At 41.8% G+C, this 17,985-nt stretch overlaps 1 protein-coding gene across 1 annotated transcript; it reads right to left on the bottom strand.

Annotated features, from left to right (window-relative positions):
* Positions 1-2,438: 2,438 nt before the first annotated feature.
* On the bottom strand, positions 2,439-17,177 carry LOC143283847 (uncharacterized). The gene is made up of 2 exons (XM_076590223.1): positions 17,139-17,177; positions 2,439-3,527 (listed from the first exon to the last, which is right to left on the bottom strand). The coding sequence occupies exons 1-2, from the start codon at positions 17,175-17,177 to the stop codon at positions 2,439-2,441; spliced, it is 1,128 nt and encodes a 375-aa protein (XP_076446338.1).
* Between the last annotated feature and the right edge of the window lie 808 nt (positions 17,178-17,985).

Genomic DNA, 17,985 nt, shown 5'->3' on the forward strand with positions numbered 1-17,985 from the left:
TCGTCGTTGATTCAACAGATCAGAATGAAAACAGGACCATGCAGTCCCTATCAGGATACTGCCCCAGGCACAACGGAGCCGAGTCAGATCCGAAAATGCTGTCAATACCGATCCCATAGAAACTGAAAAGAAAAAAAACCCACAAAAACAACAACAACAACAACAACAACAACAACACACACACACACACACACACACACACACACACACACACACACACACACACACACACACACAAGAAACCAGGCACCAGTTCAGTGATATTTTCGCAGGACCATGCAGTCCCTATCAGGATACTGCCCCAGGCACAACGGAGCCGAGTCAGATCCGAAAATGCTGTCAATACCGATCCCATAGAAACTGAAAAGAAAAAAAACCCACACAAACAACAACAACAACAACAACAACAACAACACACACACACACACACACACACACACACACACACACACACACACACACACACACACACACAAGAAACCAGGCACCAGTTCAGTGATATTTTCGCGCATAAACCTTGAGCACGCTGACGATTCCGTCAAAATTTCGCCAGTATCCGGATAAGGAGATACTGACATGAAGAAAACGTGAGTATACAGAACACACATCATCTTATACAATGACAGGGGCACGATTCAAACCGAAAAAGTGCCAGCCGGCAACTCAGACGTCCAAGGCGCAAAAAGAGCACAAGAGAGTAAGAATGACCAATTAACGAGTAGAGAACAAGACAAAACGTATTCAAGGCTCTCTTGAAGAAGTCAGAAGAATGGACCACAAGGCAGAAAATAAGAAACGAAGAGATGACAGCAAAAACAAAAGTATTCCGCATTCTGTCTTAGCTTTTGTATACATATTTTTTTCTAGATTAGCATTTTTCATGAATACAGTCAACTCTCCTAGCCAAAGTAAATAGTCCGTAGGTATCTATATTCATTGAATCTTTCCACTTTGTTTCACGATCTGCAGTAAGGTTAGATACAGTTAAGGAGTCATTTCTCTGCTTCGAGCAATAAGCTAAAAACAAATCTTTTGGCGAATTCAAATGTTCGTCAACAAACATCAAACGAAATAAGAAAATTTGTATTGTATTTGTATTTCTTTTTATCAGAACAGATTTCTCTGTGAAATTCGGGCGCCATACCCCCTTTTTTGGTATTCATTTTCCTGCGTGCAGTTTTGTTTTTTTTCCTATCGGAGTGGATTTTTCTACAGAAGTTTGCCAGAAACAACCCTTTTGTTGCCGTGGGTTCTTTTACGTGCGCTAAGTGCATCCTGCACACGGGACCTCGGCTTATCGTCTCATCCGAATGACCAGATCACCGCTCAAGGTCTAGTGGAGGGGGAGAAAATATCGGCGGCTGAGCCGTGTTTCGAACCAGCGCGTTCAGATTCTCTCGCTTCCTAGGCGGACGCGTTACATCTATGCCATCACTCCACTTGAATGAATGAATAAAAAATGAATGAACAGCCGGCACATCACTCCCCGACCACAACATTCACCAATCATCATGTGAAAAGAAAACATTCTGGTTAGAAAACATTCCATTTTAGGATAAAGTTAAATCAATCAATCAATCAGTCAATCCCACCTATACACCCTTCCTTGACTATTACGTACGTTTCAATCAACATATAAAAAAGAAAGTATCATGTGTATGAGTGTGTGTGATAGCTGTATTTTCAGATGCATGTACTTAGTTGTTTCTTTGCACGAGTGCGGCATAAGCGCCATATACTGTGTCTGTGTGTCATCGCCTGCTTCTGGTTCCGGGGACATAATCATTGTGACAACCATAATGTGGCGAACATATCAAAGGCGAAGCGAGGCTAAAAGATACTGTCATGTTGGGTGCTGGTCTTGTGGAACGTGGCTTCACTTTTTTTTTCTTGTGCCTTTAGGACATGGTACGTCTCATGGAAATGTCATGCAGGTTGGAATCGTTTCCAGCCCTGTAGAAAATAACGTAGAGTTGTCAGTCGAATGGACAATTTTTCACAAAATCGATCTAATTTATGTGATGGAAAGCAACACATGAAGAAGAACAACACCTTGACAGAAAAAAAGGCTTGCAACATTTTTATATAACTTTACTTCCATTAGTTTCCACTTTAGTCATCTTGAATTGGCTGTATTTCTCTCAAGGAAATTATCACTCATTCTGCAGGGTGGAATGTTTTGGTACAGAAGTGAAATTTTAATCCATTTTGAAGTGTTAATACAAGAGCTTTAAAAAAAAAAAAAAGCAAACTATTCAGAAACAGGAATCTGTCTCGTGTACATACATATCATGGATAGCGTCCCGAGATGGATGAAAACAAGAATCTGAAAGAGAAAGCTTACGTTTGGCACCACCACGCAGAAAAGCAGAGACACAACCAGAATTCCACTTAAGGATGACGAGAGTGACACAGCATGGACGACGGTCAGTGTGTATTCATGCTGCTGGTTTTCTCCCTCCACTGGACGATCCAACGCCAGTCTCCCCACCAGAAGCAGCAGAGATGTGACGGCACCGCACCCAGTTCCAGAACTCACGCCTGAACTTGGCTCCAGTCAGACAGTACAGGAGAAAGTTGACGGCGCTGTTGCAGTACCACAGAGAGAAAGCGACAGCGTACACCAGCTCCGCTCTGGCGACGGACTGTGGGGTGACTGCGATGGGGTAGTAGGTGTACCACATCAGGGACACACACACAGGCATGGTCAACATCAGGAAAGTGCAGGACAGAGCCAGAACCATGACCGTTGTCCTAGAAGCGGTTTTCTTGCGACCACCATCGGGCGAAGTGCTGGTGGACATGGCACGCGTCGCCAGGGAAGAGAAGGAGATGGCCTTGAACAAGGTCACGGACAAGATAACGTCACACACGAGCATACAGAAAGAGGGGAGGAGGGAAGACATGCACAGGTCCACCAGAAAGTAGACGCGTTTCAAGAAGTACAGGTACAGGCCTGGAGCGGCGTCACAGGTGTTGTTCACGATCTGCATCCCCGCCAGAAGATGGGAATGAATGACGAAAGCAATGAGTGCGAGGGCGACAATGACGATCCGCGTTCTCCGCACAGTCCACACCACCTGCATCCTGTGAGGCCACAGCACCGCCATAGTTCTCTGCACCGTCACACTGGTCACCAGCCAGGCAGAGGTACTGCCTGTGGAGTACACCAACCACACGTGCAGCTTGCAGATGGCGGCATGCAGTTTCCGCATGTCTATCTGAAAAAAGGCGACCAACCCCAAACGTAACGCGCCCGTGTACAATAAGGTCAAATCGCACACTGCAAGGGCGATAAGAATAGCGTACTGCGAAGAGTTGTGGTCCTTAATGCGACGCATGACGAAGATGGTGGCGATGTTACCGAAGGCCCCGAGGAGTAGAACAGACGGCGGCCACACCTTGCCGACCACCACAGCTGCTTGGTACTCCGGGTGTGAGGTTAGCTGTGAGAAAAAACTGGGCACCGTGTTGTTCTGGACCCCCACATCACCATCCGAGGAGTTCATTTTCCCCTTGCGGCCAGCCTGTGGAATGAGAAACGAAATGGTATAGGTATATGATTCCCCACCCCCCAAACCCCCTCCAGTTCACCTGATGTTGATAAATATTTGTAGGTGACTACGTCATGACACGTACCTTTAATTAAGCAAAATCATTGTATTGTATTGTGCTGTACTGTGTTGTACTGTATGGTACTGTAATGCACTGTGGTGTTGTATTATATTGCTTCTTATGCATGTACACACACACACACACACACACACACACACACACACACACACACACACACACACACACACCATATCAGAAAGTAAACGAAAAGAGTTGTTTTTCTGGACCATTAACTCTTTGAGAACTGGTCTGTTAAGTTTTATCTAAAGCAACTTTCTAAGTTCATAGAAGAAATCGTGATAGGAAAAAAATCATTTTAACGGTGAAATACTCACTCGTCATAGTAATTATTAGGGTTATGTATCTAATGAATTGTTCATATCTTCTTTTTTTTTCAACATTTTTTATTCAGACAAAGGTTTACAGTTACAGAATTTATATGTTTTGTGCATTAGAAAGTATAGGGTAAGCATATAATTAAGTTCTAAGTACTGACAAATCTATAACAGCAAAACAATATATGTTCAATGTCAAAGTTCCAAGGTAGCATTGAAAAGCTTAATCTTGTATCAAACAGTTATAAAGTGCCCATTTTTCCACAAACTTGTTATATTCCATAGTTATGTTAAAGGCATACTTGTCTATTTCATATGCCTGTTTGAGGTCTTTTTTAAACATTTGTAATGTTGGTTTTACTTTGTTGATTCTACATTTGTATATATAGAATTTAGCTATCAATAAGATATATGAGAAACATTCATCAGTTTTCATTTTGTTATGTCCAAAAAGCACCAGTGTGTCGTTCAGGTTAAGTCTATCACAATGTAAACACTTTTCTTTTAAATATCTCACAAACTCCTTCCAAAAATGTTGTACATGGTTACATTCCCATAAATAATGCAGAATTGTATCTCTTTCTTCCTTACAAAAATTACACATATTATGTGGGAGTATTCCCATCTTCATCAAAACCGAATTTGTCACAAGAATATGAATTGTTCATATCTAATCAATACATTCTATGCCCCCTACCCTCTTTGGGAACACTGACTGTAAGTTCATCTTCACGACTCCCCAGCAAGTCCAACAGATAACATCATTTCTTTGATGCATTTCTGTTGCTAAAAATACTTCGTCTGTAAGCTGTGGAGCTCAGAAGCCCTCTCTGTCCTACTGGCCTCGGAAAAAGACAAACTTCTCAACTCCAAAGGCTCCACAGCAGGTGAGGAGAGTGTTAGAATGGTCTGCCATTACAGTGTCCGTGAGGGTCTGGGTTCGTTTCCAGCTCTTGCCCTTTCTCCCGAGTTTGACTGAAAAATCAAACTGGGCGTCTAGTCAATCGGGTGAGACAATAAACCGAGGTCCCGAGTGCAGCACTCACTTGGCGCGCTGAAAAAGAATACACGACAACTTAAAACATTGTCCTCTGGCAAAATTCTGCAGGAGGAATCCAATCTGACAGGCACACAGACACGCGCGCGCGCACACACACACACATATGTATATATATATATGTGTGTGTGTGTGTGTGTGTGTGTGTGTGTGTGTGCGCGCGCGCGTGTGTGTAAATATATATATATATATATATATATATATATATATATATATATATATATATATATATATGCATACACTCAAGGCCTGCCAAGCGCGTTGGATTATGCTGCTGTCAGGCATCTGCCAAGCAGATGTGGTGTAGCGTATATGGATTTGTCCGAACGCAGTGACGCCTCCTTGAGTAACTGTAGCAGGTCCGAAGAAGCAGAAAGGTAATCCTCCAGTGGACTCGAGCCCATGGTGGAATACTGGGCAAAGAGGAGCTGGTGGGGAGTTCATCACAGGAACACCAACAAGACAACAGTGTCAGCTACCGCGAGAAGAGCTTCATGAGGCACTGCTGGAGATAAGGACAAAGACGGCCATCCCATCTTGTCCAGAGAGCAGCATGTGATCCCACTGAGGCTCTGCGTTGGCAACAACCGGTTCAAATCTCGCATGACCTAAAACTTCAAGCTGGCACCATCACCATTCCTGCCTCTGTGGTCAAAAAGCCCAAACATCTGACCATATCTTGCAAAGGTGCTCCCTTCTTCAACAGGAGCAGCAGTACAACTTCACTCACAACCCAAGTGTATGGATGAAAACATTTCGTTGCTAGGTACGGCATGACTGTCTCGCCAGTGAACGCAAGGAAAAGGATGAAGCCAAAACAGCAACACACTGCAGTCCAACAAACTAACAGGAGATGGAGAATGGGTGTTCCGTAAGCCTGGAATACATTGAGCAAAGGTCGATCAACTCACATTGTCCAGATGTCTTTGGTGAATACTGATTTCATGATCTTGGAATCAATCTCATCACCAAAGCATCGGACTATATGTGCAGTGTCATTTCTAACCTTGTTGCACGTGACACATCTTCGTTCTGATGTATGTCCACGTAAGTCTTGTCTCCTGGTCACTGAAGTAAAAGTCAGCGTCCCTCGGGCCTGGGATCATGCTGTCACATTTTCCTCTCAACAAACTGACAATGCACTGACAACAGATTCTGACACTGAGACCCGTGACCAAACTGTCACTTTTTCCCTTTCTGCAAACTGCATACAGACAATTCGTTAAGGTGCTCTAACTTAATCGTTAACACTTTCTTCTGCTTTCTAGAAGTGTCTGTCGATGATGTATCGCCCTCTCATAGATAGTGTCTCTATGAGGTTCCAGCTGATAATTTGAAGCTGTGATAATTCTTCTCGTCATCTAGAAGACCGAGATGAGAAGAGAGTTTATCGTTACAGCGGTTTGACAGCCATGACAACATCAGCTGTATGCTCCGCAAATCCTCTTGATTAAACGTTTTGATGGAAAATCATATCTATTTCTTCGCTGATATTTGTTTGTCCAGCGCCACGTAGCATTTTGTTGAAAGTCTTTATTTTGAAACGTTTTAGGCGTTTCCTCTCTAAATACTTACTGATTAATGTTTTCTGCTGCCAGTACCATATATGTCATGGCCAAAGGCTCGAATGTTAGTATTAATATTAATATTGTAGTAGTTGTTGTTGTTAATATCAAACCTTGAATTCATTCTTGAATATCACTTTTGCTGGGCTGAGACCGTTTAATGATCTGATTTCAAAACAAAAGCTGACTGACAGAGCCGCCAGTCAAACCATCATATACATAGAAAGGGTAACAGATGTGCATCAAAATTAAAAAAAAAAGCTGAAGTTGATAATGAACGGTCCATTGAAAAGTAAATCCCTATCTTTCAAGCAGTAGACTCTTCACTGAGATTAAAATCAAACGTTCTCCAACCCATACCCCGCGATTTAAGAAAGCTCTATCATGATCAGTCGACCTTCTTCAAACCAGCATGAAATGTACATAATTATATTACTGTCACTGGTTGGACCCTTCAGTCTTGTCACTGTAAACTATAAACCAGCTGCAGATTTCATACATGTTGTCCTGCAAGCTCGAGTATAGATTTACAGCAGCTGCTCTATCTGTAGATGTATAGTTACAGCAGCTGCTCTTTCTATAGATGTATATTTACAGCAGCTGCTCTATCTCTTCTTGTATACATACGGCAGCTGCTCTATCTCTTCTTGTATACATACGGCAGCTGCTCTACCTCTTCTTGTATACATACGGCAGCTGCTCTTCACGTATACTTACAGCAGCTGCTCTTTCTCTAGATGTATATTTACAGCAGCTGCTCTTTCTCTTAATGTATACTTACAGCAGCTGCTCTTTCTCTAGATGTATATTTACAGCAGCTGCTCTTTCTCTTAATGTATACTTACAGCAGCTGTTCTATCTCTTAATGTATACGGTAGCGGCTGCTCTGTCTTTTCATGTATAGATAACAGATGCTGTATTTCTTAATGTATACTTACAGCAGCTATTCTATCACTTAATGCATATTTCCAACATCTGCTCTATCTCTTGATGTATATTTACAACAGGTGCTCTGTCTCTTGATGCATACTTGGCAATGAAACGTACTCTGTCTGATCGTCATATGATTCTTCATTCCTGATTCAGATATAAAATCTTGAACTAACCAGTGCACTCGTATAAAAGGAACTTAGACAATGATAACTGGATGTGTGTCCATTAAAAAGACTTCACAAAGTACCGTCACATTTTAGTGAGAAACTCCAAACAAAAAGGACAAACGCAAGGGAGCAGAGTGTTGTTGTTTTCTTCTAGACTTAATGGGGACTTCTTGCAATATGCATTTAATATTCTAAAAAGAGAAGATCTCAGGACCTGAGGGTACACCACTGAGCATGTTTTAAACACATGTGCAGACTTCATAGATTATTGTTGGTTTTTTTTTTTTATTGTGCTGAATCCTTGAAGGTCTTGTTCAGGGAGATCCTCTCCCGAGAATGTTATAGGTTTCTTGAAAGAAATTAATCACAATATTTGGGATGGATTTTGGTCTGTTCTGGTGTCTAGACAGCACAGTCGGTTTGTTCAATTAGTATGTATATTTTATGATTTTGTAAAATAAATAAATAAATAAATAAATAAAAGACTAAACCAGAAACACCATTTGATAACCATCGCGTTCTGACACAGCATTTTGAGCTGGTATATTTGTGTGCATTCACAACGGCTCCTGCTGCTGCTGCTGCTACAACTACTAACACACACACACACACACACACACACACACACACACACACACACACACACACACACACACACACACACACACACACACACACACACACGTATTCACTCATTCACGCACACACATATGTCGAGGGCTTGAAAGAAAGAAAGAAAGAAAGAAAGAAAGCGTTGTGTCCTTTTGGGGACGTGGGATGTGTGGGCGGGGGGGAGGGGTCTGGGGGGGAAGCTGGGCGGGGGGTAGTGGGGGAGGGTGGAGGGGTGGGGGGGAGAAAGAGGTGTGTGCTGGTGTTTATGAAACTGAAAGTGGGCAGCACTCTGCACTGCACTGCGCCCATAATTTATGGAATTCTCCCTCTCCTTTTTGTAACTCTGCTGGTGGATGTGGCTCAACTTCCCCAGAAAAAATATCAACGGACTGGAATGTTTCAATTTACTTCACATAATTATCATCGTCATCTTCATCGTCTTAGTCGACTATGGCGCATCTGTCGTCATCATTGTCGTTGCTGTGCTGAACGATAAAGACATACTTTCTCATCGTGCTAAATGTCACGTCGGACTAATATCACATCAGACCGAAGAATGTGAAAACGAGCAGTTTCGAACTGTTGACACGTCGGACCCTTGTCACTCAGAGCAAAATCACCATTCTATATGGCAACAGTCCGACGTAGCAATATTCCGGAAACTTGAGTCTGATGCCACGTCGGATTAGTGTCACGTCGGACTGTCACGACATAGATTTGCTTGCCTTCCGTTCATGGGCTGCAACTCCCCCGTTCCCCTGTTTACGTGTCTGGGCGTTTTTACCCCTGACATTTTGGCCGGCAGCCATTGTCCATCTTCGGGAATGGGAGATATCTGTCTGTACCGGACAGCACAAATAACCAATAGGTTTGTGTAAAACAAAAAAAATGTATTAAAAATATTGATAATAATTAAACAAAATAAATAAATAGATAAATAAACAATTAAATAAATGAATAAATAAATACGTTGAAATGTAGTGAAGTGAAAGATACGTAGAGTTGAAGAATGAGTTGTGGGTCACTATCGCTGATCGAGAAACGATGCTCGCAGAAGACGCACTCCTGGTGTGTGTATTCGCGCACAAACCTTCAAACACCGCAGCTTGTGCAGCCTTCATATTCATGAGACGCTGTTCTGTTCTTCTCTGGATCTGGTAGTGTACGTCGCAGACGCCACTTCTGGCGATATAGACGCGACGGAACTAGGAGGACGCATGTACCTAGCAGAAAAAATAGGCAGAGAAAGACCTAAAGAAAACTGTCTACCCTGGGCTAAGACCATCAAATCCCCTCGGTTCGGCCGGAAGGGTCCAGGCCCCACTTCCAGAAGCAAGACCCTAAAAATGAATAAATAAATGAAATAAAGAGAAAAAAAATTAGTGGTTGCTGGTCACAGGCTCAGATGGTGATCTGGTCAGCGCTGATGAAAATGTGCTGACGGAGCCTGCAGTGACAGTGGCCTCACTCAGTTGGTTCCACTCCATGGTTGTTTTTGTTGGGGTTTTTTAGGTCACATTTATGTTGAAAGCGGATGCGGTTCATCCATTCGATTGAAGCTTTTGTGAAAGACCACGATTCCCTGTATTGCTTTGGAACAAGTTAACAGGCAGATTTATGTTAGAAGCAGTGCTGCTGTTCAGATCGATTGAAGTATTAGTGAAAGAGCTGGCATAGGTTTCTGTATGAAACACGTAGATCTACAGATGTTGCACTGTTGCTACAATAACTATGCTTATCATGACGTGTATATATGACAGTTTAATAGGGTGGTTATTCTGTGTAACACACGGAAAACATCTTACGTGAGACAAAACTACAGTAGTCATTCCGGCGTTTTAAAATTCACGCTAAAAACACTACAGTAGTATATCTCGCATACGCAAAGAGTAGCTAGTCTTTTTTTCTGTGGTGAAGCCTACTGAAAAAAAACAACAACAAACAAACAAACAAAAAACACTGTTCCACCACACACATAGAATTACTTTCAAGCAGAAACATAAAACGTAATAAAAATAACAATTGAAATAAATATATATCCTCCAAGATTGCTAAAACATATTGCCCTCAAGATTATCTCAATGTAAAAACTACAATCGTCAAGCAAGAAAAGCCACACTGTCATATCCCCATGCGAAAAGGTATCTGGCACCTCACAATATGAGTGTAACTTATAATTCTCTTATCTATTTCCTTCATCTTCATTTCGAGTGCCACCTTTATTTTGTGTCTGCCATAGTCACTATTTCTTTACTTTTTTATGTGAATTACCGATGGCTTAGGCTTGTAGTAAATATTACTGCATGGTTTTGTGTTTAACGTTTGTTTTTTAACGCTCAGTGCTTCACAGATTTTATTCATTTAAAAGAAATCGTTCGATTGAAGTAGGTATACCTTTTCGATAGCAAGTTACGTGTGAGACGATTCTGCATTCAAAGATCATCTCTTTCTTCTTCTTCTTCTTAGTAATTGTGGTACTAGTAGTAGTCATTCGCTCAGCATTGTACAGAACAAAAGACATGGAAGACGAGGTCTTGAAGGATGGTCAATAAAAGAGACTGTTCAAGCAACGATTGTGTTTGTCTTTAGGATGTTCCGATTTTTTTCTTCTTTTCTTTCCTTTCAAGAATAGTTGGTTGTTGTTGTTTTTATATACGTTGTGCTGTGTCTTTTTGTATTCCAGGTTTGTAAATTACATTTATAATCTTTTAACATTATTAGATCTTTGATTTCCATTGCTTCAAATGTCTTAAATTTTTCGTGCGTGTGGTACACTTAACTGCTGTACAGTTAATCTTTGACCATACATACAAAACGAAACACTATTGTTGACGTTTTTGTTGCTTTTGTTTTTGTTGTTCTCTCCGAGACGAAACACTATGACTACAACAGTTTCGGAAAACTGGTTTCAGTTCAGGAAGACGCACGCGAACCCCGCGCATCATGACGTCTGCTCTCACTCAGTCATAAACGCACAGACTGGAGCAGACGACACGGCGACGATCTTTCGCCCAGTCTCGGTTTCTGAAGTAGGTATCCCTGCGTTCGGATATATGTGATGGTGCACGCGAAAATCGTGGACAATGGTCAAAGTTCACAAAATGAGAATGTTCTTTTATCTGAAAGTAGATAAAATTCTGAATAAGACACAGAAAACAGAATTCAATTATCTGTATTAGTTTATGATATTCATGCATTTGAGCCTCGTGGTGATCACTGACATACTTCTGAGAAAATTCGGTTCATATAGCTGTAACTTTTTAATTAATATGAATTTTTGACTCACTTGTGTAAACAAAGTGAGTCTATGTTTTAACCCGGTGTTCGGTTGTCTCTGTGTGTGTGTGTGTGTGTGTGTGTGTGTGTGTGTGGTAAACTTTAACATTGACATTTTCTCTGCAAATACTTTGTCAGTTGACACCAAATTTGGCATAAACATAGGAAAAATTAGGAAAAAATAAAATAAAAAAATAAATGAAGCCTAATTATATGCAAACTGCATTTACTGTTATATTTATATTTTTTGTATTCTCTAAACGTGACACTTTGATCTGATATTCTGACACAAAAACAAGAGCAGTCATTATTACCATTTTTTGTTCAAACAGGAACTTCTTTTGCTAAGCATGGAGGTTTTATTTATTTTGCAACCGTTTTGGTGCAGATAGTAAAAACGGGAAATTACTCCGTAATTAATGCTAGGGGACTTAATTTGCTTTAACCTGATCTTTCTCATCTTAAACATTACATTTTAAAATTATACTCAATACATAAAAAAGCTTGTGTGTTTTACTCTCAGTGTACAGGGCTTTCACTATGTTCATTCGCCCAAGTGGTCTTTTTCGGAAAATACTAAAATCAGTACGACGAGTGGACTTTACAGATCTGTTGGCTGAGCCCTGAAGGTCATGGACAAAAATCAGTTGCGTACACATATTTATACAAATTCAAAGCGCGTGCTCATATATTCTTCGCGAACGCGAACGACGCCATTTTGTTTCAAGTTGTTGACCTGCCCGTTCAATCCTATATTCAATGGACAATACACGAAAACATGTGATGGAAAGTTGGAGAAGGAGACCGTTAAATATTTATTCAAAGAAAGATTTGTGAACGCCTCATCACTTACTGGATTATGCCCCAAACTGCCATAAAAATATCTACAGAATCAGTCGGAATTCACAGTTAAAAATTGTAAATCATGCGAGTTAATACCCTTGAACTGATCACGATGAAACGAAAAAATTTCCAGTCTTGACTTTTCTCAAAATAAAGTCCTTTTCACTTCTTACGACGTTTAGAAGTACTTGTACTTGGCTCTACATGTTATTAGTTTAACAAAATACTAAATTTTCATATCAACTTTAAAGATATAAAACTAGAATGAACATAAAAGAGAAATTGAATCGACTGTGTCGTACTACATTCCCGGCGGGTGTAACTAAACTTGTACATCTATTTAGATCCAGTGAAAACGGCTAAATGTTGCAGTGTGATTGCGGCGATAGCCATTAAAAAGAATTTTTTATTGCCCTTAAAGATTTTTGAATGCCCAAGATACACCAGAATAATATGATTTAAACAGCGTTCTCACTGCGAATACCGCAATCGATTTATCACCCTTTAAAAAAGTGTGTTCAAATGTTAAATTTTAGAACGTCAGCTAAGGAGCCACGATAGTGTAATGGATAAGGCAGTTTCTTCTCACCCGAACACGTGGGGTTCGCATCTGGTTAGGACTTTTTCTTCTTCTTTTTTTTTTTTTTTTTTTAAACGCGAAGCTTTATAATAACAAATACAGAACACATTTTAACGATTAGATTTTTTTTAAGTGTATCACAAGTGAGTCTTGAAGGCCTTGCCTCTCTTGTCCTATATGCAACACCACATATTAATTCCTATACGCAACACCACGTGTTAATTCCTATACGCAACACCACATGTTAATTCCTATACGTAACACCACATATTAATTCCTATACGTAACACCACATCAGCTATGCTGATGTCTGACCAGCAGCATAACCCAAGGAACTTAGTCAGGCCGTGAGTGCATATATAGTGCATATTATTTTTGTACGTATCAAAGTGAATTTCCTCTGCATGATTTTGCCAGAAGACCGCACTTTTGTTGCCGTTTGACACCCCCCTCCTCGCCCTCCCCCCTCTCTCCCTATCTATCTATCTATCCATCTACCTTATTGCTGCTCGAATAAATTGGCATTATTTCATATCGTGTCGCACAAGAAACCACGTGGACTGATGGGCGGCTTTCATTGGTTCACAGGCCAAAACTCGATCATTTTGAGAACTTAGAGGTTGCAGAAAAACCGAAAGAAAAAAACGAGCGCAAACATGAAATGTTTTCTGAAACAGTAAAGCGAGACATGCAGAAAACATTGCATTCTGGTTGTTGTTGTTGTTCTTGTCGTTGTTGCGGTCGTGGTTTTTAAAGCGTTGTTTCATGTTACATGGAACATTAACGATATTCCCCATATTCAATAAACTTCAGGATACTTGAATCACTTACGATGCTTTAAGGAATGGAACACTCTTAAGAGGAACGATGTTTCATGCAGACGAATCGAAACAGGAATTTATAGACTTTATTAGGGATAGCTGGGTTTTTTTCTATATATTCGGCATATGCATGGGTAGTTCTGTGTGTGTGTGTGTGTGTGTGTGTGTGTGTGTGTGTGTGTGTGCGTGTGTGCGTGTGTGTGTACGTGCTTTTGTGTGTGTGTGTGTGTGTGTGCTTGTGTGTGTGCTTGTGTGTGTGTGTGCACATGTGTGTGTACGTGCTTGTGTGTGTGTATGTGTGTGTGTGTGTCTGTTCGTGCGTGCTTGTGTGTGTGTGTGTGTGTGTGTGTGTGTGTGTGTGTGTGTGTGCGTACGTGCTTGTGTGTGTGTGTGTGCGTGTGTGAGAGAGAGAGAGAGACGTACATATTCTCTCTGCCTCTGTCTCTTTCTCTTTGTCTCTTCTCTCTCTCTCTCTCTCTCTCTCTCTCACACACACACACACACACACACACACACACACACACACACACACACACACACATTCACGCACAGATGCCGACATTCACTTTTATCATAAATAAATCGTGAAGCTAACTTTGTCAGATCTGGGAACATGAACTGTTTACGTCAATAAATCAAGATGTGGTTGACAGTGTCGACAATAGGTGTGTGTGTGTGTGTGTGTGTGTGTGTGTGTGTGTGTGTGTGTGTGTGTGTGTGTGTGTGCGTGCGTGCGTGTGTGCGTGCGTGCGTGCGTGTGTGTGTGTGTGTGTGTGTGTGTGTGTGTGTGTGTGTGTGTGTGTGTGTGTGTGTGTGTGTGTGTGTGTGTGTGTGATTATTTGCGTGATTTGTTTGTTTCTTTTCTTAAGTACGATTTCTTTTCTGAAAACAATGTTATATGGAGAAAAAACAAACAAACTCACAATATCCTCCTGCTCCTCCCCCCCCCCCTCTCTCTCTCTCTCTCGTTCTATGTTTGAGCTTTTTTCTCATACGATGGATGTCTGTGTATGCTGTAGAAGAAACAGATAGATAGAGAGAAAATGTTTTTGTATCAGTAGTTCTCTTTCAGATGTTTGCATGGCCTCATAGTATACTTTTGACAACTGGTCAATAAAACTGGCTATCAGTGAATGAATATGAAAGCTCTGTGCGTCAGAAAATTCTCAGAGCTAGAAAGACTTTAGCATAAAAAATCAGTTGAGAGCCCACTTTTAGCTTTATGGAGCGCAACTTTGCTGATGAATACCTGATGTTTGTGAAGTCATTCTATTAACAACATTAGAGTTGTTAAGTTATTTAATTGAGCTTGTCATCTCCACCATCATGTTGAAAGAGTGAGAGTCAGACAGACAGACAGACAGACAGACAGACACACACACACACACACACACACACACACACACACACACACACACACACACACACACACACACACACATACACACACACACACACACACACACACACACACACACACACACACACACACACACACACACACACACACACACACAGAGAGAGATTAGAAAAAAATCAAAACAGACCACAAACATGTCACTATTGCAAGATGAATACCAACATCCCTTAAAAACCTTAAGTTAATGGTTATTGTATCATGTCCCCAAATTGAACAAAACGTAATTGTGCAAAATGCAGTTGAGTACATTCTGTCGTGGAAACAATGCAATACGTAATGTATCTATCAGACAGAAAACAGATAAACGAACATGTTTACATCATGCCTGTGGAATAGTTACTTTATCCACATTAAATGATTATTCATGTCGTTGCAACAGCAACATTATGAATGCTTGTCAGTGAATGTCTGTAAACCAAAGTGATTTTCAAAACTGACAGAAAAACGAAGTGGTGTTCAGAACGTTTTGAAAAAACAAAAAAACAAAAAAGAAAAAAAGAAAGAAAAAAAGACAACTATGTTCAAAGTGGTCAGAAAAAAGTGGTGTTCAAATTTGTCAGAAAATGTCAAAATGGGGGTTTAAAGTGGTGAGGAAAAAGAAAGTGGTGTTCAAAGTGGTCATAAAATGTCAAAGTGGTGTTCAAAGTCGCCAGAAAAAATCACTTTGGTGTTCAAAGTGGCCAGGAAAAAAGTGGTGTTCAAAGTGGTGAGTAAAACCCAACATGTGTTCAAAGTGGTGAGTAAAACCCAAAGTGTGTTCAAAGTGGTGAGTAAAACCCAACGTGTGTTCAAAGTGGTGAGTAAAACCCAACGTGTGTTCAAAGTGGTGAGTAAAACCCTACGTGTGTTCAAAGTGGTGAGTAAAACCCAACGTGTGTTCAAAGTGGTGAGTAAAACCCAAAGTGTGTTCAAAGTGGTGAGTAAAACCCAAAGTGTGTTCAAAGTGGTGAGTAAAACCCAACGTGTGTTCAAAGTGGTGAGTAAAACCCAACGTGTGTTCAAAGTGGTGAGAAAACAGCAGGCGAAGGAAAAGGAAGAGGAGAAGGGAAGATAGGACGAAGGGGATGAAGGAAGACAGGAAAGATAAGAAAGAAACAAGGAATGGAAAGAAGGAGGGGCAAAAAAAAAAAGGAAGGAAGGGAGGAAAGCAAGTGGAGAATGTGATTGCAGATAGGAGGAGAAGAAGATCGAGAAGAGAAAAAAAGAGCTAGTAAGGAAAGAAGGAAGGAATGAAAGAAAGAAGGAAGGAAGGATAGATAGATAGGTAGGAAGGATAGGAGTGACAGAGGAAAGAACATAAATTGGATGAAGGAGAAAAAGGAAGGACAGAGGGAAACAGACGTAGGGCTGAGAATGAAAGGAAGAATTATGCTGAAGAATGAAAATGGAAGGAAATAAAGGAAAGGAGAGAGAGAGAGAGAGAGAGAGAGAGAGAGAGAGAGAGAGAGAGAGAGATGGGAGGGGGGAGACAGGTAGTTCAGGGAGGGAGACTGACCAACACATCCTTATTGTTTACAGCATCAAAGGAGCCACACCTGTGACTCACCTTATCAGCGCTAGAGCTATACACCTGAAGAGATAAATATCCCGATGGTCAGAGCAGGCATGACATAGCATAAATTAATTTAGTACTCACTGTGCTCTGAGCTAAATCGTTGACTCACCTTAGCAGTACTATAGCTATACATCTGTAGAGATAAACATATCAATGATAATAACAGTCATGACATAGCATAAATGAATTTCGTACCCACTATGCTCTGAGATAATTGTTGAGGCGAGAATTGTGACTCACCCTTGCAGTGCTACAGCTATACATATGTAGAGCTAAACATATGTGGAGCTAAAAATGTGTAGAGCTATACATATGTGGAGCTATGGATATGGTGACCAATACTTGTCGATGGTGCTCACGATGCTCTGAGCAATGTCATTGGTGACGGCATAGGGCATGGAGAACAGGCACGTGCGGTGCGTCCCCGCCACCCCCACCCCCACCCCCGTGCCCCCACATCACCATGACGGCCTCCAGTCGAAAGGTCAAGGCCACCGTCATCATGGCGATTACCATCAGCAGCTGCAGCAACAGGAACTCCACCCGGAAACCTGTGGACACGTCACTGATGTGATGAGGAGGAGGAGAAGGATGGTGATGATGATGATGATAATAATGTCGATGATGATGATGATGAGGAGGAGGATGCTGATGGTGGTGATAATAATGTCGAGGAGGAGGAGGAGGAAGAGGAGGATGTCGATGATGATGATGATGTTCCACGGGCATGGCTACTCCCAGCTCAGTAGCGGGGCGACCATCCCCAGCCCGGCGGGTCCCCATGTGGCGAATTAGATAGGAGGACGGCCCTCAGACATGAGGGTCAGCTGCGATATTCGCAGCCCTGGACCAACTGGTGATGTTCCTATCAAGACGGGGCAGGGTATCAGGTGGCACTGTTCCACTCACTGAAATACCCCATGTGTTCTTCGACGGGTTCATCTTGCGACAATCGAGGCGCGATACAACCTCTAGCCCAGGGGTGAGATCCGCGGAGACCCCCCCCCCTCCTCTGGACCTCGCCCTCACCCCCACCCCTGCGGTCTCAGGGCTGGCCTTGGGGCCATGAGCTAAGGGAGAGGAAACAACGACATAAACCCAGCGGGTGCTGAAGACGGGGGTGCTGGGCCGCACGGAAAACCACAACACCACGCATCATCGCCTGTGACCATGTCAGACAGCCACGATATGGATGGCGCTCATTGC

This window comes from Babylonia areolata, chromosome 7 (assembly GCF_041734735.1).
Source record: "Babylonia areolata isolate BAREFJ2019XMU chromosome 7, ASM4173473v1, whole genome shotgun sequence".
NCBI classification, from domain to species: Eukaryota; Metazoa; Mollusca; class Gastropoda; order Neogastropoda; family Buccinidae; genus Babylonia; species Babylonia areolata.

Excerpts from the sequence above, each read along its gene's own strand:
- LOC143283847 (XM_076590223.1), bottom strand. The coding sequence starts at position 17,177 with ATGCCCTATGCCGTCACCAATGACATTGCTCAGAGCATC. Across the intron at positions 3,528-17,138 it reads ATGACATTGCTCAGAGCATC|GCTGGCCGCAAGGGGAAAAT; the intron begins GTGAGCACCATC and ends CTCATTCCACAG.